The 16,892-nt window shown below is 34.8% G+C and overlaps 1 protein-coding gene across 1 annotated transcript; it reads right to left on the bottom strand.

The window, feature by feature from the left end:
* Positions 1–1,674: 1,674 nt before the first annotated feature.
* Positions 1,675–13,667, bottom strand: LOC115701368 (phospholipid-transporting ATPase 2). Its single transcript, XM_030629147.2, has 25 exons — positions 13,391–13,667; positions 12,648–12,850; positions 11,918–12,131; positions 11,720–11,836; positions 11,192–11,284; positions 10,939–11,113; positions 9,674–9,840; positions 9,354–9,458; positions 9,109–9,206; positions 8,876–9,018; positions 8,143–8,239; positions 7,861–7,970; positions 7,615–7,779; positions 7,177–7,331; positions 7,013–7,093; positions 6,773–6,893; positions 6,007–6,113; positions 5,071–5,202; positions 4,171–4,324; positions 3,952–4,069; positions 3,611–3,784; positions 3,421–3,472; positions 3,071–3,198; positions 2,665–2,815; positions 1,675–2,191 (listed from the first exon to the last, which is right to left on the bottom strand). Exons 2-25 carry the CDS (start codon positions 12,770–12,772, stop codon positions 1,850–1,852), a joined length of 3,324 nt encoding a protein of 1,107 aa, XP_030485007.2. The 5' UTR covers positions 12,773–12,850; positions 13,391–13,667; the 3' UTR covers positions 1,675–1,849.
* Between the last annotated feature and the right edge of the window lie 3,225 nt (positions 13,668–16,892).

Raw genomic sequence — 16,892 nt, 5'->3', positions numbered from 1 at the left:
AAAAATATATATAAATCACAGATCTAAACATATTTCTAAAAGTGTTTTAATATAGAAAACCCTAAATTATAAATTTATAAAATCTTTGCTAAATTAAAAAAGAAGAAGATGATAAAAGATGAGCGGAAGCACTAAACTGAAGTCATTGTTGGAGATTGCAGAAAAGGTTTTGATCTTCCAAGAATATACTATTTTCTAAAGTATTTTCTCTGATGGGAAAGAAGAGAATACAAAAACCCTAGTGTTTCTTGGAGACCACTACCTATTTATAGACCCATCTTAGAATGAGTTTTGAGTATTTATAACTTGACCCTCAACAAATTATAAATTAACTTATGGTTTCTACATATTATTTCCATGACTATCAAAAATACGTGAATTATACAATTTTCATGGGTATAAGTATAAGCTATCTCAACCACTTGAGGCTAGCTTAAGTGGCCATAGGTGAGTGCGTGTTTTGGAGGTCCTGGGTTCGAGTCCCAGTTAAAACATGATTGTAATATATAAACGCTTGAATAAAAAAAAAAAAAATGTAAGCTATCTCATGAAAAATTATACAATTTTCATGGGTATAAGTGTAAGGTATCTCATGAAAAATGATCTGTTTGATCTAATTTCAACTCTACAATGTATGCAGATGCAACAACTTTTATACCATCCATTCCGCCATAAGGGCTAGCAACTTCCAATAAAATGGCATTAATTCATTGAACCAAAAAGATGTTGGTGAAAGAAAAGGTGTTATGGTTAGATAGATGACCATTATTATGGGGTACTTTATGGTGAAACTTATGTGAAGCTCGCCTTGATTGATAGATGACCATAATATAAAATATGTTTACCACTGTATGCATAGCCCACCTATGATACATAACCATAACGTGTTAGCATCGTGTGCGAGTGACCGACTCAAGTATTATTCCACATTCTGCATTAATTATGTAGTCCCCACAAACTAACCTAGTACAGATTCCATCTCAAGGGGGCAGGAGAAAAAGGAAAATAAATGGGTGGTTCATAAAAGCAATTCCCAACTGTAATGCAATTCTACTTTTTTTTTTTCAATTGATTGATAGAAAGATGGCTTCTCAGAGAAGCAAAATCTATTTTAGTTTGATTTTAGGTATAAGTGGAAGTGAGACTGCAAAATTATTGGCAAACATTTGGGTCCAGTATTAAATTCAAGCATGTATAGTACAAACACCAACCAACAACTTTAAATTTAAATAGTTTCCTTACTCATCGTTAGGTCTGCGTTGCTCCTTCTCTCTTTTGTCTCTCTTCAGCTTGGGTCTCCAGAATATGACAGAAAAAATGGAAGACAGCCGAAGACCACAGTGCTCCCCTTTCTTTCTTTTTACTATAACCATGTTTGACTAATTTATATTCACCTAAAAATTACTCCATGTCACTCAAGAAAAACTCATCTATTTAATGCCATTACCACTTTTAGTACAAAGATAGACTAGCTCTTTTCCAATCGGATCAAAATTGTATAATCTTACCAAACACGCCCTACGTGAAACCTACCTTGCTAGGCGTTAGAGCTATATAATAGTACAAAGATTTAATGAGCTTCCGGAGAGGACTATAAGAGCTACCTTTATAGGTGACAATCAACCTCAATAAACTTCAAAAAGAAAACTCACCTCAATTAACCCAAAAACTCTCTTGCAAGTAAATTCTTCTTCATATGATAGCATATAATTATGAATAATTTATTTTTTAGCAAGACCAAGAAAAGGAATTATTAATTCTGAAGAGTTCCTTTAATAGGAACTTCAATAAATCTATGTAATGTATTGTTGTTAAATACAGTGCTACCTATTATCTGTTCGTGTGTAGCTCAGTTGTCCTTGCAATTTCTTGAGTAGTTGGATGAGGACAATCTGGACTGTGACTGAAAAAAATCAAAAGGCGGAACGGTTCCGAAAGATCTTCGAGTGGCATTTGGTGAATCTGATAATAGGGGTTCGTAAACTGGATTTCTGTTCTTGGGTTGAGTTATGGACAAAGGAGCAACATCTTTCTCTACTGATCTTGCTTGGGGCTCAATGATGTTGCCCAGTGACAGAATAGGTCCACCCAAACGTTCAGCTTGCTGAAGCGTATTGATTTTACTTGGTCTGTACGTATACCGGAAGAACTTTATAGCAAGAATAGGACCCATCCCTGCTGCAACTATGAGCTGTAATAAAAAAAGGAAAAGAAAAGTTTCCATTAGTATATAAAACTGCAATGCAAACAATGACCCCCCAACTTTGACTTCTCTAAAATAGAAAATTCAGTTACCAATCTGACGTTGCATCAAGGAAGATAGTAATCTTGTCATTTGCACTATTATTAACTGAAAATTGAAATCTTCTTTCTTGCCAACTAATAAGAAACTAGGTCTCTATAGTTGACTCCAAATTATTGGTTCATGGTTGTGTTTCAAGCAAATAAAAAATTGAGTACCAAAGCCATTCTAATTTCTAAGTAGTCGGATAGATCGCCTCCGAGAAGACTATCTGGGATTTCCAATCCTCAGGCAAACAAAAAAAAAGGAAAAATAAACTATCCTATTTTCATCACCATTGAAAACCCAGATGTTACGAAGAGATGGGCCACCCCATTTCCAAAATTATGCAAGTCCAAATTATATGGTTAAGAAAAACTTACAATCAAAGTTATCCAATAAGACGGTTGTCTGCACAAGCGAAACATAATTGTATACATCCCTGATGATGGGATGGCACTGAAGATCGAGTTGATGATATAAAAGCCAATCAAATTCCCCCATATAGCAAGATGTTGTAGTATAGTAAAAGAGCTGCAAGGATCAAAGAAAAACTCAAGCATCGGGATGAAATAAATAACATAGAATTTTCTTCTTTAGTTCTAAGCTGTTGTCAAGTCAGAACATTAGAATCCTAGCATGCCAAATATTGGATAAAGCATCGATATATTCTTTAAATAGAATACTGGACTAAGAATATCATTCAGTGTTTATAAGATAAAGTAACAAGAAGGCTTGATAAAGAGTCAAATTTGAATTAACAAGTATAATTAATAGAAAGAAACTTACTTAGTTTCCAATATCATTACAAAAGCCTGCAACCAAATACATCCAGAGAGTGCGACCAAAGAGATCTCCTCCATTTCACTTTTTTCATAAGCATAGGCATGTATGCTGATTACAAATACAACAATTGCCTGGACATCAGTGAAGCCTGGAATCAGTATCACTGGATTAAAAGCAACTACCATCTCTATAGTTTTGTTCAATGTAATGGCTCTTAAAGTAGCCTCTCGATTTAACTCAAGTTTTGTCAAAGTGTTTTGAACTAAATAACTCTGTAGGCCAGAATATAAAAGAACAAAAGAAGCGAAAAATAAATTTTCAGGAGTGGAACTATTTTAACAAATACAGCTCACATGAAAAAGAGATCTTCCAAACCATCCAGCGAATGTACTAGGATTCAGCAGTCTGTTACTCCCAACAAAAAAAAAGGTAAAAATTAGCAATTTAGGTAGTACAGTAAATTCAAAACAACAATTCTGATGGGAAAATGTCTCAAATAAACAAATAAGGATCAAGTTCAAGGTGAATGATATTACAAAGTACCTTCCCGCTTGACAATAAAACAAAATTTGTGGATGCTGCATCACTGTTTCTTCACTAAGATCTTTGTCCAGGACACTGACTAGAACAGGAACACTTGTATAGAAAACATTATAAGCCATCAGGCTAACAGAATTAAAAAGACTAGTCCCTGAGACGCCTGAAATGAAAGAGAAGCTGAAAACATACCTAAGTCAGTACACAAGACATTTTAAAATAAAAAATATACCAGATCAGAAGGAATAATATTTACGTGTCAATTATGAACGATATTATTGCAAGAAAAAAAAAATTACGAAAGATATAAAAGTTGAAAATAAATCGGATTGTTCAGAGGAACTCACAAGATCTGGATGAAACATATCACCAGAGACTTGTAAAATGAGTACTGGGATAGAAATGCTGTTCGATTGTATGAGTAACGTCCATGAACAAGTACCAATCTTTTCAGAAACCTAAACTCTGCAAAACAATAAAATAATACCAAAACAAATCACTCAACCCTGTTTGTTCTGTAAAGTTTCCATGCAGAGAGAGGAAGTGTTACAGTATCAGCAACTTACTCCCAATACTATAATCAGCTGCTCTTGCTGCCTGCAGCCCCTCTCTCCCACTGATTCCAACTCCGATATCAGCTTGTTGTATCATCCTTACATCATTACCTCCATCCCCAATGGCCAATGTTCTATAATCACATGACTTTAAAATCTCCACAAGCTGCAAATAGTGTTTAAACACAACATGTAATTTAGATATTCAACATTTTATGACAGCACACGTAAATGTAAGAGCCTTTAAATTTGAAAAGCAAGGACTCTAGGATGACAATGAAATGACAAAATTAGTATATCTTTTTTTTTCTGGGTAGATCTATCAATAAATTACAATTTAGATGTATGAAGATCATTAACTATCCTAGATAGCAGAAGGGTTCATTTGCTAAAGCAGCAACATCAGCAATCAATTTTATGACTCAATAGTGTTCCCCAGCAAAAACTTTAACTCCTGGAAATATTTTTTTTTGAAAACATCTGATATCTTTTCTAGCTTTAAATCATGCAAGTGAACTCCAACCCTCATTTAACAGAAGGGTTAATTTGCTAAAGCATCAACATCAGCAATCAATTTTATGACTCAATAGAGTTCCCCAGCAAAAACTTTAACTTTAACTCCTGAAAACACTTTTTCAGGAAATCATCTGATATCTGTTCTAGCTTTAAATCATGCAAGTGAACTCCAATCCTCAAGTTCAAAAGATTAACTCCCCTCAGAGATGAAGAGAGGAAACCTAACTATTCAGCATAACAGCTTCATACAAATTGGTGAGAAAAATATTATAGTTTCCACCTTGGTAATGTGAGCACTGAGCACATAGCTAATGTCTACCAGATCCTTCTATGTAAGAATAAATTTTAAAATCTACCATTGTTCACAGGTCCAGTGATAACATATAGAAGGATTACCTGTGCTTTCTGTGATGGTGTTACACGACAGCATATAGCAGTCCTTGACAATATTGCTAATTCAGTAAAAGCTGTTCGATAATGCTTAAGTGCAATTTCAAGAGCCCAACCATCAACAACAAATGCCACATCCTGTTAAAAATTGGAAGAATAATAAGACAAAGAAGCTCATAAAGTACAAACCACAAATGATTAAAAAACAGAAAGTAGAGAGAAAAAAGTAATAGCTTCTTCACAAAAATATTCCAAAGTCTACAACAAACAACACATATAGGTGATGTTTGGTAACAATTAACTAATTACTTTTCGGTTTATTTAATCAAAAACTATGAATGTTTACAAAAAAAAAAATAAATAAATAAAAACTATGAAGGAATGAGAAAATTTTGTTTAGTTGAATTGAATAATAAAAATACAAAAAGTAGGAGTTTTGCCGAACAGCACTATAGTGTCAATAACTTTATCAAATCCACCCACGTCCATCACAGCAATTGGAACCAACTAGATCTATGGCTTAGAAAAACTTTTGAAGAAGCCTACACTTTCAAACCATTTAGTATTAAAACCTACCTTTATTATGCTTTTTTATTATGTGCCATTTTATGAAAGGCTATGTTTTATATGAATCTATGCTTATTCTTATTTCTCATAATTTTACGACCTTATTTTTTTGTTATTCAACTTGCACCTTAATCAGATTTGAAACCTACGTTTCGATTCGATAGAGGACATTGCTTTCAATCCTGATATAGTTATTTTTTAACTTTTTACTAGAAGAATGAAATTATACTTGTTCACACACAACCCACATATAGATAGAGCTTGAATGAATCTTAAACTGTCAGATGTAACAACATTTTAATGCAGCTTATAATGTTAATAATGACATAGATAATCTAAAGTTTACTTCTTACAGCTAGGAGTTATATATAATACCTTGGGTTCTGACGTTGTAATCCTCATTGTAAGTAGAACTCTCTCTAAACTTCTGCCGACTTCACCTTCTGTTTTGCCATTAATTAATAGAAGCTGTCCTTTTGGCTCTGTCAAGTCAGAATGCATAGAATAAAGCATATGATATTTAACTAAATATTGATAATATTGAAGAGAAGGAAGAAACATATCCCTTAAAAAGCTATGGAATGCAACAAAATCAAACCATCAGATTAAGAAATAGAGCTAGGTAGAGCACACCATATGAAGTTACTATTGTGAACATTGTCCCACATTGAATAAATGGTAAAGTATTGAGCCATATATAAGAACATGGGCTACTCCACTCATCACCAATTAGTTTTGAGATGGAAAACCTTGATTCTCAACAGTTACAGTCATCTCTCTATTTACGCTACACAAGTCAATCTTCAACCCCAATTGTCACAAACCAATATATTTTTGTTATCTTTTCGATTAAGTAAAGAGCATTGTAGAAAGAAATAAAAATAAAATAAATAATAAAAACGAAGGAAACTATCAATTGAAAAAGTTGGTAGGCAGCGGAGCAAGGTAATTATCTGAAACAACTAGACATATTAAGTCCTGGTGTCAATCTCATTTCAGATAATTCACTCCATTCTCCTTTGTCCTGCTCCCTCATTACATTTATCTACAACATAGCATATGGGCTAATAGTACTTTTATATAGAAATAGAAAGAGAGACGGGAAGACAGAGCAAGTTAATAATCCAATTAGTTTGACTACCTGGTGAAACAAAATTGCAAGAAAGAGCAATCTGTATGGCAGTATTCTGCTTGTCACCCGTAAGCATCCAGAAATTGATTCCAGCTTTTCTTAATGTCTCTATTGTCTCTGGTACACCATCCTGAGTTAAAGTTTAATACATCATAATAAATATGGTTATGGGAAACTCCAGTATAATATATGTTTAAGCATTTTTTTTCTTTATTTATTTATGAAAAAGAAATAAGTGCATTATGTCACCTGTAAACGGTCTTCTATTGCAGTAACTCCAAGGATCACAAGATCATGTTCTAATCTTTGACAGACCTCAGCTAGTCTCCACTGCACAAAGTAGTGAAGTTAAGGGAGTGGATAGACAGACAGCTCATAACATGTGAATGAGTTTGTGTGCTTTAGGTGTTTACCTCTCTATCAACAACCATACTACTGGCCTCTTTAAACATCAAAGACCATTCCTGATACTCATCTTCCTCCAATACACGCCAACCAAGACAAAGTGTACGAAGACCTAATTGAGCATATTGTTCCACAGCTTCAATAAATGTCCTTGTTTGCTGCGCTGAGGTACATTGGAAAACATCATACACCAATATGCATCAACCATATGTTTCTAGATAACTAGTAGCATATAACATTAAATAAGTGAGAGCTAATATAAATAAGCAGAACAAAAGAATCAAAACCTATTTCATGGGATTATGTATTAAAATGAGTTATAAGAAATCAATTAGTACAAATTCAACTATAAGTATATAAATCCCCTGAGCCAATCACACCCACATATATTTCACCTTATAGGTGACTAAGGGAGGGATTTTAGTAAAAAGAACAATCAGTTTTACCAGCACTTGCATACGGAAGAATCGCTTCATCTGCACCCTTCGATAAAAGAATAATATTCCCATTCTGGCAATCCTTCACCACGATCGACATTCTTTTCCTATCCGAAGTAAACTCCAGAGTTTCCAAAACCTCATATCGAAGTGTAGAAGCATTAAATTTGATCTCTGTAATATATTGATCAATATCACATAACCAAACCTAAGATCAAAACAGAATATCTAAATAGCCAAGAACAAACAATGTACCAAGAATATTTCCACTTTTATTGAAGAAAACCATATGAAATTGAGCAGCAGCTTGGACAAGTGCATCCTCATCCTGGGACTGTGCCTTGTACATGATAGCACCACTTTTGCTACAAAGAACAAAAGAAGGATGTGAAGATCAGAATCTGTATATAATTTGCATTTATTGTCTTTCATATCTTCTACATGCTATCTCAATAAATGGTATTCTTCTTAATCTATGGGAAAACCAAGAGTTCATAAACCCATAAAAAATATATATACATGTATAAGCAAATTCACCTCTGTACCGGTATAACTGTATTACATATTGCCATAACTGTAAGGAACCTTATAACATCAGGAGAGCCACTTGCAACAGCATTGAGCAGCCTTGCATCTTTTTATCATAAAACAAAACTAATCAGAATACAAAGTTAAATCATAATCCAAAAGAGTCCTATGATTGTCAATGATGACAAATCAATGACTGAAATATATTAGCCAATCACCAAGCCCATCATTAACATATTTTGTTTATTACTTATCTTTCCACTGAACCTACTCCATAACACGAGTAATTGAGCTATGAACATAATCACATAGCCTAACATTCATAGATCTTAAACAGATCATTTAGGGCTCGTTTGGAACGTCGTATTAGGTCGTATTGTGTTGTATTATATTGGATTATATATTATATTTTTATATATTACTATGTTAAACTTTAATTTATACTAAAATATTATATATTTAGGTGCCTATAAAAGTTAATACCACATATAGTTTTACATAAAAATATTGCATAAAATACAATTTAATATAATACTATACCATACAATACGGTGTAATACGACGTACCAAACCAACCTTTAGTGGACTTGTTTGACAAGGCTATGAAAGCTTGTCCATAGCCTAAATGTTACTTTTCTATGAGTGTTGGATGAATTTAAAAACTTAACACCAACTTACAACCCCATATTAATTTAATAACTCATAAATTTAACAGAAACGTTTATTCAGAAAAACACCATACCTTTCAAGGCATCTCCTGTCTCATTTCCATAGAAAATGCCATTGATACAGCACCTTCTAAAGATCATCTTATTTTCTGTTAGCGTACCAGTTTTGTCAGTCAAAATGTACTCAACCTGGCCCAAGTCCTCACTGATTGCTGTACTGCCACATTATATAAACCTCATATACATATTTTCAAAATAAATAAAATAAGGAAGCATTGACAATTGCTCCAATATGAATTACGCTTACTTTGTTGCATGGGCTCGAGTAACAGTCTCATGGTCAATCATTTTATCATCCCAATCAATAAATTTTGCATATAAGCTCTTCACAAGGTCAAGAGATACCTGCCAAAGATATAACAGTTTACATGAGAGACTATCAAAGCCTTCACACAGAAAAATGCTAACTTTTGTTAACAAAATTCCCACGCCTTTTATTCTTACAATGATTTATGAACCAAAGTTTCTCACACATTTTATACATAAGGATACCTTAATTGATATGGGGATCATGATTGAACAGAGAAGTTCAAAACGAAGTGGAATGACCAGCAGTTCATACCATGGACCTTCCTCGGGATACTCAACATACCATTGCTGCAAATGGTATAAATGAGAATAAAGTTAAATTTTGAAAGTAAAAGGATATACTGAAAAGGAAAAGGCAAAGGAGAAAATAAAAATCTCCTCATCATTAATAAGGTGATTCCTTCTTCTTCTTCTTCTTTTTTTTTTTTTTTCGGTACTGCGGAATCAGAGATATAATACCCCGCAGTCAAGTCAAGTTTTTAGGGGAAGAAAAAAAGACTTGCCTTCCTTGCTTCCGTATCCTTCCATACATTACCAGCTACACCAAGAACCATAACAACGACAATTTGAAAAACAAATATAGCTCCAGTCAACTTGTCAATCATAGCATCCATAGCTGTAAGCTTTGGTTCAGGTATCCCCTTACTCATACCCAACTTGGTTTCATTGCCTGATAAGAAAAAAAATAATTCACTATGTAAACTTGCTGAGATAACATTTAGCTACATGTATATAATGATATTCTAATATTACAGCACCAAACCCTCTGGACACTTTCAGAACTAAAATTGGTCAGATTGCAGAGAAGGTAAGAAAAATTGTATCACTGAAGCAATTAACCACATGACAACCTTTAAAAAGAGAAGCATATTAACAACAGATATATCGTTCATTCATTTATTATCATTCAAAATTCTGATAAGTTATAACCAAACAAATAAACTAACCAAAAACCCTTTCATTTCATTTCAATTCATTTTTAATCCATCATAAATATTGGTGATCACCACCATTTATTCTTGTTGACATGGCATCCAATTTTATGCCTAATTAGTAATTACTCTTTCAACACCATATCATATACCTCATTTGTTGGAGTTTCATAAAAATCCCACTTTCACTTTCACCCCAAAGACTCAACATTTTCATAAAAATCCCACTTTCACTTTCACCTCAAGAAAAAGACATTCTTTATTACTGCAATGACCAGCCAATTAATTACAAGTAAGAAAATATTAAATTATAAGACAAACACCATCAAGTGACCATGTCATAGAATCAATAAACAGAGATTACACACATTATGTTTTCAAATGGTTTCAAATGCTTATTATCAGATAAAAACATATTGTTTTATCTGATTTCCTTAATGAATGAAGATTGGGATAATTAGTATATTCTCATCTCTTAGCTAGTTTACTCATATGTATAATCAATAATTTAACAGGTCTCTCAGGTCTAAAAGGTATAAGATGAATTATGATAAGACCCTGACTACAATGGTACAAGAACAGTAGCTCAAACAAGAACAATAGCAGAGAAATAGAGAGAGCTTTAAAAAGAGAGGCATATATATATATATTTATAATATTTCCCTTGGAATAATGATGTTGATATTTGATATGAAAGTTATCAACTTCACTCATGATTATACAAATTTTAATGTTTTTTTAATCATATTGCTCTAAAACAAAATAAATATGTAACTGCGTGAACAGAGAAGTATGCACTAAGATATAGCCTTGAAGACTAAAATAAAGGAACTTGCCTGTATAAACAGCTACTCCACATGCCCATTCTGTATTCCGCAAGTAACATGACTGAAGAATTGTGTTCTTAATGGTTAATGGGCACACATCGTTATCAATAAAAGGTGGAAACAACCGTAAGTTTGCATCAAATCTTCTGATGTCCTTGTCAGGAACAGGGCACTCAATCACACCCTGAAGAGAGAAAATGAGATGCATCATCACTTATTAGAGTGAAATAAAGCCTGATAAAAATATTTGTGGAAAGCCTACCTTGATTTTGTGCAAAAGTTCAAGATCAATCCCCATGCAAGCTGTGGGAATGACCCTGGTCTTCAGATCAGTTTCACCATCTAGAGCAGAAGTCTGGAGGAAGTTACATCATCAAGTTCTAGATATGTTTAAGCAGACGTAAAGGTCAAAAGGAAAAGCATTGCAGGATTACATATAAATACCACCCTTGCGATAATGATACAAGACATGATTATAAATGGAAATTTAGTATACTATACTATTTTTGCTTCTTCAGAAATTGAATAATCTTCTAACTTCTAAGCATGCAAGCAACATCAAACGAGGTCAGAGAAATGAAACCCCAAGGGTGTAGGGGTAGAGGTAGAAACACACTAGGCCAATAACCTAGCTAAGGTCCATTATGCAAAAATAACTTTCTCAGTTTCACTAAAGAATTGGTTTGTTTCCAAATTCTATTGCCCCACAGGGTGTACGTTAACAGCATCACTATCGTGTCGCTTATTGCACCAAAATTGGTCAGTTATTTGTCAAGGATTTTATATTTACCTCAACATAGCACATTCCTTGCGGATCAGATGTCCCAATCAAAACCAGATCACATGGCACTTCATCATTCTCTCTTAACCATACTATATTACCCACATGAATATCCTGTGCTTGAACCTAAAAGTGGATACAACTAGTCAGTTTGTCACAACAAAAGAAATGCAATCAAAGAAAAGGAAAGAGAATAGATTTCTATACATGTTTCTTTATGCCCTCCCTAACAACCCAAACTTCTTTCTCATTTGCTTTCTTGTCTGAAAGAAATCTATGGTAATCATCCCATGCCTCTTTTGTTGCAGAGACAGCAAAAATGAAAATAAGTGGACCCCATGTACTGGCAGGATTTACTGGAGTAATAAGAGACCATAACTGAAGGCACGCTATTAGCAGAAAGTACTGGTTCATGAAGCGGCTGAAAACATAGTATTTGATAGTGAGAGGCAGGACAAAAGAGAATAAGAATGTTTGTGCAGTAGAAAGTTATCACATAGAAGTACATGTCGTTGGATAGAGATAAAACATAAATTTGAAATGCAATGCCAAATATAAGATTCGAACCCTTTCTTTTGAAAGTAACAATAATAGAATTAAAAACAATGAAGGTTTGGCAGAATAAAATCAACAGAAACAAAAACAAGGTCTAGGCTAGAGCATAAAATCTAAAGTAAATGTTTTCTAAAATTCTTCAAGATTAAAGCCTATGATTAAATATATCGTGTTCCTTAACAACAAATTCAAATAAAAAAAAAAGGGAACAGAAAAACCAGTAACCAAGACATAGATACATACTACATGTTTAGCATAAATTTCATTTAGCCAAGAAAAACAGGAATGGTATATAAAGTATATTATAATAACAATCCAAATCGACTGAATTACCGCAACCAATACTATATCAAGAAATTGAAAACATCAAATCATAAATCACCTGAACTGTTCCCATAAATTCTTCGGCAGGAAGTTGAACAAATTATATTTTGTGTTTGAAATGCGATTGGCACAATACAGATCATGCGAAGATTCATCATCATTGATATAGACGTAACGCTTCATTGCTGAATTAGAAGCATGTAACCATGCTCAGCTACTTGTTCGAAGTTAGCAACAACGATACTAACAGTGCTTAGAATCCTGTTACAAAAAACACTGCATAAAGCTCATCCCAATTTATTTATTTTTTCCTCAAAAAATACAGTTATTTGCATTGAATCTTGGGCTAAATTGGCACTGCTTATAGAGAACACCAAAAGTCCCAAAAGGAAGAGCACCATCATTTCACAACAACTATATATCATCAAACACATTGACCGATCAAAACAGAACGCATAGGTAAAAGAATTCATAAAATATTGGGAACTATGCCCAATCTACAAAGAACTCAAATAAGGGCAACGCAGCATATGTTTAAAAAAGCATACAGACCTATTAGCAACAAAAATCACATAACCCAGAAGACAAACACAAATCCAAGTTTAATACGCTGTTCCCATAATCGCATCAAACAGCCAGAAACCATTAAAGAAAAAACAGATTTCTTGCGTCTTCTGAATTTTCGGAAGACAAAAAAATAACAGATCACTAGAACGAATTTAAGAGAAATGATCATTACTTAATCGATTTTTAAGGAGTAAATGATTGAGACGCGAACTTGAAATGGGAGTAAGATCGTACCTGGATTTACAGCTCTGCCGTTCAAACCAAGTTCATCGTCGTTGGTCCTACTGGTTCGGGGTCACCTCCCTCTCTATGAACCTTCGCTAGTCTGATGAAGGAGACGCAATGTTAATTTGTGCGCGCCTTCAGTGGTAATATTGTGCGGATGCGATTTCTTGCGCCACGTAGTTTCTAGGCTGACGTGTCCAACAGCACAATGGTCTGGATCCACACCTATTTTGGGCTAGGCTTGCCCTTACAAGCTTTCATTTATAAGTGGATATTATTGGGGCCCACATCCTCTATCCTCTGGCTGGTCACTTAAAGGTTATTTAGCCATTAATTTATCATTTTTTTTTAATATTATATAATTCAAATGTAAACCTAAGGATTCTTTTTTTTTATTATTATTAAATTAGTGTCGAAATGCATTAGATAAAGAAACATAATTAGACCTCACGGTCATTACAAAGTAGGTTCTCCGGCAAGGAGGAGACCGGAATACAGCCAAACCTCTGGTGGGTAAAAGCCCACTTAACCACATTATGGGCAACATAGTTACAACGTTTACTAACATTCATAAAGTTACAACTAATAAAAGAAAGAGTGGATCTCATACAAAAGGAGACAAAGTTCTCAAGTGTCCAATGGGACTCCTTCCCATTGAGAGCATTGATAGCTAGTATAGAGTCACTCTCAATAATAATAAACTTTAAACCTAAGTCAAATGCCACAAAAATGGTTGAACAACAAGTCGCCGCCTCTCCGCATAAAGCATCCAAAAAGTCCAACTGAGACGTGTGGATCCGAATCACCTTGCCCAAGTGGTTCCTAGCAATAATAGTTGTGCACATGCTTGCCAATCCCACTCTAACATTACAATTCAGTTTGATCCAATCCTCAGGGAGTGGATTCCAGCTTTCCGTCAAAATAGGAGTCGAGCATGGCACCAGAGAAGTATGTAATTTTACAAAAGAAGTATGAATAAGGTCAATACATTTTAAAACATCCGGGTGATTTTTATTGTGTATTTTTTCATTTCGCGCCCTCCAGATGGTATCAACCACAATCGAAGCATAAAGAAAAACCTCCTCCACTCGGATACCCCTATTGTTAAGATTCCAAAGAAATTTCACCCAGTCCCACACACAAATCCCATTGCCACAGACCGGATATATGCCCAAAGGAGATGAGCGTCAAAGGTGTAACGCCACATCGCACGAGAGAAATAGGTGTTCAACAGATTCCTCCCCCACTCCACACAAAGGACAGCTTGTATCCTCTATTTGGAATCTCCTCCCGATCACTGTTCTGACAGGGAGCGCCTCTGAGAGAATGCACCACCAAAGGATCTTATGCCGCTCAAGCACTTTGCTATTCCATAACTTGTTCCATAGCATTGGGGCCACCACACAATGGCTGGCTCTTTCCTGCGCTTGAGTTAGGTAAGCTGATTTACTTGTGAATCTCCCGTTAGACTCTAAGGTCCAACCCCATTTATCCTCCTCCTGCCCCGAAGGATTGCCTCTTTTCAAAATAGCAGAGACAATGTCTTTGTCAAACAGATTATTTAGTTTAGAAATGTCCCAAGAGCCAGAATTTTTGAGAAGATCAGCCACACAGTTCAAACCAGGCGGAATTTCTCTCATTGGTTTCAGAATGAAACCTTTTAAATGAGGAATCCAAGGATCCCTCCAAATGCAAGTGTCTCTACCATGACCCACGAACTTACAAGCCCCTTTTCTCAGGATTGCCTTAGCTTTGACCACATTCTTCCAGAACCACGAGTCAGAATCTTTATATTTGCAGTTTAAAAAACCTTTTCCTCAAAGATATTTGGCCTCTAGTAATCTGCAACATAAATATTGACAACCATTTAGAATCTTCCATCCCCACTTAGCCAGGAAGGCCATGTTCATTTCTTTCGTTTTTTTCGAAAACCAAGACCTCCAAGAGACTTTGGAAGACAAATTTTATCCCAAGCTCTTAGATGCAGGCCATGGTTTCCTTTCTCAAAACCCCACCAAAAATCCCTGACAAGACCATCTATTCTTTTAACCATGCGATCAGAAAGTTTGGTGGTTTGCATGGCATAAATCGGAAGCGATAGGCCAACAGATTTAATCAGGGTCGCACGCCCTGCCTTGGAAAGCGTCTTTGCTTTCCATCCCTGCAATTTAGATGTAAGTCTATCAAGGATGAAATTGAAATCTGCATCTTTTTGTCTTGATCTAAAAAGAGGCAGACCCAGATATTTAATGACACCCTCCTAAGAGCCAATACCCAACACATTCTTAATGCCTCTTCTCATCCCATTGGGAGTATTCTTGCTGAAGAAGATTGACGTTTTGAGCTTGTTCACTTGTTGACCAGACCAGGAGCAAAACTTTTCCAGACAATTCCAAAAGCATTTGGCTTCATTCACATTGGCCCATCCAACCAGAATTAAGTCATCAGTAAAGAATAAGTGTGTTAGGACCGGCCCTCCCCTGCTTAACTTTATGCCTTTAAAGTCGCCCTTCCTCAGGCCCTTTTCCAATAGTTTAGACAGTATTTCAGCAGCACAAATGAAGAGGTAGGGAGAAAGAGGGTCACCTTGGAGAAGCCCACAAGAGGGCATAATCTTTCCCACCATTCCACCGTTAAGGCATACATTCAGTGAGGTGGTGGAGATGCACTGAGAAACCCAATTACAAAAATTCTGGGGGAAACCGAACCAATCAAGAGCATGATTAATGGACTTCCAGTTTAACCTATCATAAGCTTTAACAAGATCAATTTTTATTGCAAAATATCCTTCTTTTCCTCTTTTCCTGATAAAGGAGTGGATGATCTCTTGCACAATCACATTGTTATCCTGTATATTCCGACCCGGGACAAAGGCCGCTTGTGTAGGGCATATTATCGAAGGAAGGATAGGTTTAATTCTATTTGCAACTATCTTGGATATAACCTTGTACAGCACATTACACAGAGATATAGGCCTGAAATGGTTAGGTCTTGTCGGATTCCGAATTTTTGGGATGAGAACCTATAAGGATTCTTAAATAGGTAGAGATAGACTCAAATTTTACACTCAAATTTTACAGAAGTTGATGCAACATAAGTCTTTCAGTCAAACTTGAGCCCTCTCTCAATTTTCGAATCCTTCTCTCTCTTTCTTTTCAATTTTTCGAGCTATGTGAATGAGTACATGCCCACACATAACTAATCTAGCACTCAATCATATAAGATTGTGAAAAATCCAACACCTGAAGGAGAATTGGGCTAAGATCTTGATAATGCTCTGCAGCAGAAAGGAACAAGAATTAGAAATTTGAGTGGAATGAGTCATTTAATTTCGCTGCAATCAATGTAAGGTTTCTTGAACTTTATATGTGTTTAAATTCTATTATTTTATAAATTCATATTTAAAATGTTAAACAATATATATGGTAGTAAATTTACATCTTGTTAAAATAATCCCAATATTAAATTGATTTCATTATAAAAATATATATAAAAAAATATAATTTAAAAC

Source organism: Cannabis sativa, chromosome 8 (genome assembly GCF_029168945.1).
Source record: "Cannabis sativa cultivar Pink pepper isolate KNU-18-1 chromosome 8, ASM2916894v1, whole genome shotgun sequence".
Lineage (NCBI taxonomy): Eukaryota > Viridiplantae > Streptophyta > Magnoliopsida > Rosales > Cannabaceae > Cannabis > Cannabis sativa.
Note: the sequence above shows the minus strand (reverse complement) of the source record. Positions and strands in the feature narration are given on the sequence as shown.